Genomic DNA, 2443 nt, shown 5'->3' with positions numbered 1-2443 from the left:
AACTGTGGAAGTTCTACTGTAGTTTCGCGAGAAATTGTTAATTACATATTATCGCCTCTGAAGGATGGGATTCATTCACTCATGAGTACCTACTAAAGGCTGGGCACTGGACTAGGCATAGAGAACCACACAGTTGACCACCTCCCTACACTGATCGCTTCCTTATATTGACCTAATTTTCATAGACTGGACATGCACCACATGAACGTTTCAGTAGAGTAGGCCTAGTTCTTTATGTTGACCACCTCTGTATGTTGACCAGTTTTTTACAGTCCCTTCAGTGGTCAACTTGCAGAAGTTCTACTCTATTTAGATCCAGGTACATTCCTTGTGGATAGAATCTCTAGCTATGTCAGACCTGCATTCCCAGCAGGTAGCCTGGAAAACTTTGAATAGACAAATGGAAATGTAATAAGAGACCCTTACTGGATACTTGCATTAGTTTCCAATAGCAACCGTGACAAATTACCACAAACTCTGTAGCTTAAAAAACTACACTACACTACACAAATGTATTTATTCACTTACAGTTCCAGAGGTTTGCAGGGCTGGTTCCATCTGGAGGCTTCAGAGAATCTGTTTTGTTGCCTTTTCCAGCCCCCAGAGGGCTCCTGTAATCCTTGGTTAAGCACCACCCCCACCCCCTTACATCAGTCTGGCCCCTGCATCTGTGGTCACGTCTCCTCTGTCACTACCAGGGGTCCTCAAACTTTTTAAACGGGGTGGGGGGGGCAGTTCACTGTCCCTCAGACCTTTGGAGGGCCAGACTGTGGGCCCCAGGATGAGTTGGCTTCTAACCAGGACAGGCAGGGGTGGCAAAAGCACCTGGTGGGCTGGATAAATGTTCTCGGTGGGCCGCATGTGGCCCACGGGCCATAGTTTAAAGACGCCTGCAAGACCCTTGTGAGTATACTGGGATAATTTAGGACCATCTCCCCATCTCAAAACCCTTAGTTTAATTATATCTGCAAAATCCCCTTTACCATACATGTATACAGTAATGTTCACAAGTTCTAGTGATTATTAGGTCCTGGATATCTTTGGGGGTCATTATTTAGTCTACCACAATTGTATTTATTATGTCAGAAATAATTGGCAAGAAAGCTAAGACTTTTGGTTTGTTGCTGTTTTAATTCCGCCAGAAAAGCTGGAGAATTTCTTTCCTATGGGACGAGGACATTGGAGCAAGACTTGTAGGCGTGCATTGTTTATAAAGTTCCCAGACCCTGGTCCTGAAGAACCGGCCCACAAAAACATAAATCACCGGATTCAGGCAGCTGTTGATGAAAGCAAAGAAGTTGGACAACTGCAGGCCCAAGTCAATGAACTCCTCCCAGAAGCAGCCTCTGATGGCTTGCACCTGGTTCAGGAACTCTAAGAAGGCGAAGAAGTGGTAGGGGGCCCAACAGAGCAGGAAGGCAGCCACCAGTGTGAGGATCAGTGCTGTGGTCTTGCCATCCTTGGAAACCACACTCTGTGTCCTGCTGAACTCCTCCCTCCTTCGCAGGGAGGCCAGGATGTGGTAGTTGAAGAAGATGATGGCAGTCAGAGGTAGGAGGAAACCCAGCACATTCAACTCCACCATCCTCACAAAGTGCCAGGCCTCATGGGGAAAATGCAGGATGCAGGCGGAGATATTCAGATCTGGCACGGTTTGGATGGACCGCAGCAGGAATGTGGGGGTGCTCAAGAGCACCCCCATAGCCCAGATGAGCACGCAGGTGGCCTGAGCCTGCCTCCGCCTCCGCCACCTCCAGCTGGCCATGGGGTGCACCAGTGCACGGTAGCGGTCCTGGCTGATGGCCACTACGAGGAAGATGCTGATGAACAAATTGGCCTTGATGACCCCATTGATGACACGGCAGAGGAGGGCTCCGAAAGGCCAATTGAATTGGTTCCAGATATTCTTTGCCCAGAAAGGCAAGCCCAAGACAAACACCAGATCAGAAGCTGCCAGATTGGCCAGGTAGATTTCTGCCACATTCAGTCGCCGCCGAGGTAGGAGGAAGATGGACAGGACAAAAAGGTTTCCCAGGAGGCCAAAGACGCAGATGATGATGATAACTATCGGTAGCACTCTGTACAGCAGGTCCCAGTCTTCCAGAGCATTGACACAAGATGTAGCATTGAGAGGAGAGAGCTGGCTCTGGTTAGAGGACTGGAGCTCTAGGGGAGTCCAAGATGCCATCCACAATGACCTGAAATGAACAGACCATAGAATAAAACAAAAGGGAGCAAACTATCACCAAGGGGCCAAAATCAGCCTGCAGCCCGATTTGGATGATAAAGTTTTATTGGAGTATACATCTTCACATTCATTTGTATATGGGGCATCCTCAAACTATAGCCCAAGAGCCACATGCAGCCTGCCTAGGACATTTATATGACCCGCTGGGTGTTTTTGCTGCTGCTGCCTGTCCTGCTTAGCAGCCAACTCCTCCCA

At 48.7% G+C, this 2443-nt stretch overlaps 1 protein-coding gene across 1 annotated transcript; it reads right to left on the bottom strand.

Moving 5' to 3' along the window:
- Nucleotides 1–1111: 1111 nt before the first annotated feature.
- BDKRB1 (bradykinin receptor B1) lies at nt 1112–2192 on the bottom strand. The gene has a single exon (XM_003787022.2). The coding sequence runs from the start codon at nt 2186–2188 to the stop codon at nt 1130–1132; it is 1059 nt and encodes a 352-aa protein (XP_003787070.1). The 5' UTR covers nt 2189–2192; the 3' UTR covers nt 1112–1129.
- Between the last annotated feature and the right edge of the window lie 251 nt (nt 2193–2443).

The sequence above is a fragment of the Otolemur garnettii genome, unplaced genomic scaffold (assembly GCF_000181295.1).
Source record: "Otolemur garnettii isolate 467f Iridium unplaced genomic scaffold, OtoGar3 scaffold00020, whole genome shotgun sequence".
Taxonomy (NCBI): Eukaryota; Metazoa; Chordata; class Mammalia; order Primates; family Galagidae; genus Otolemur; species Otolemur garnettii.
Note: the sequence above shows the minus strand (reverse complement) of the source record. Positions and strands in the feature narration are given on the sequence as shown.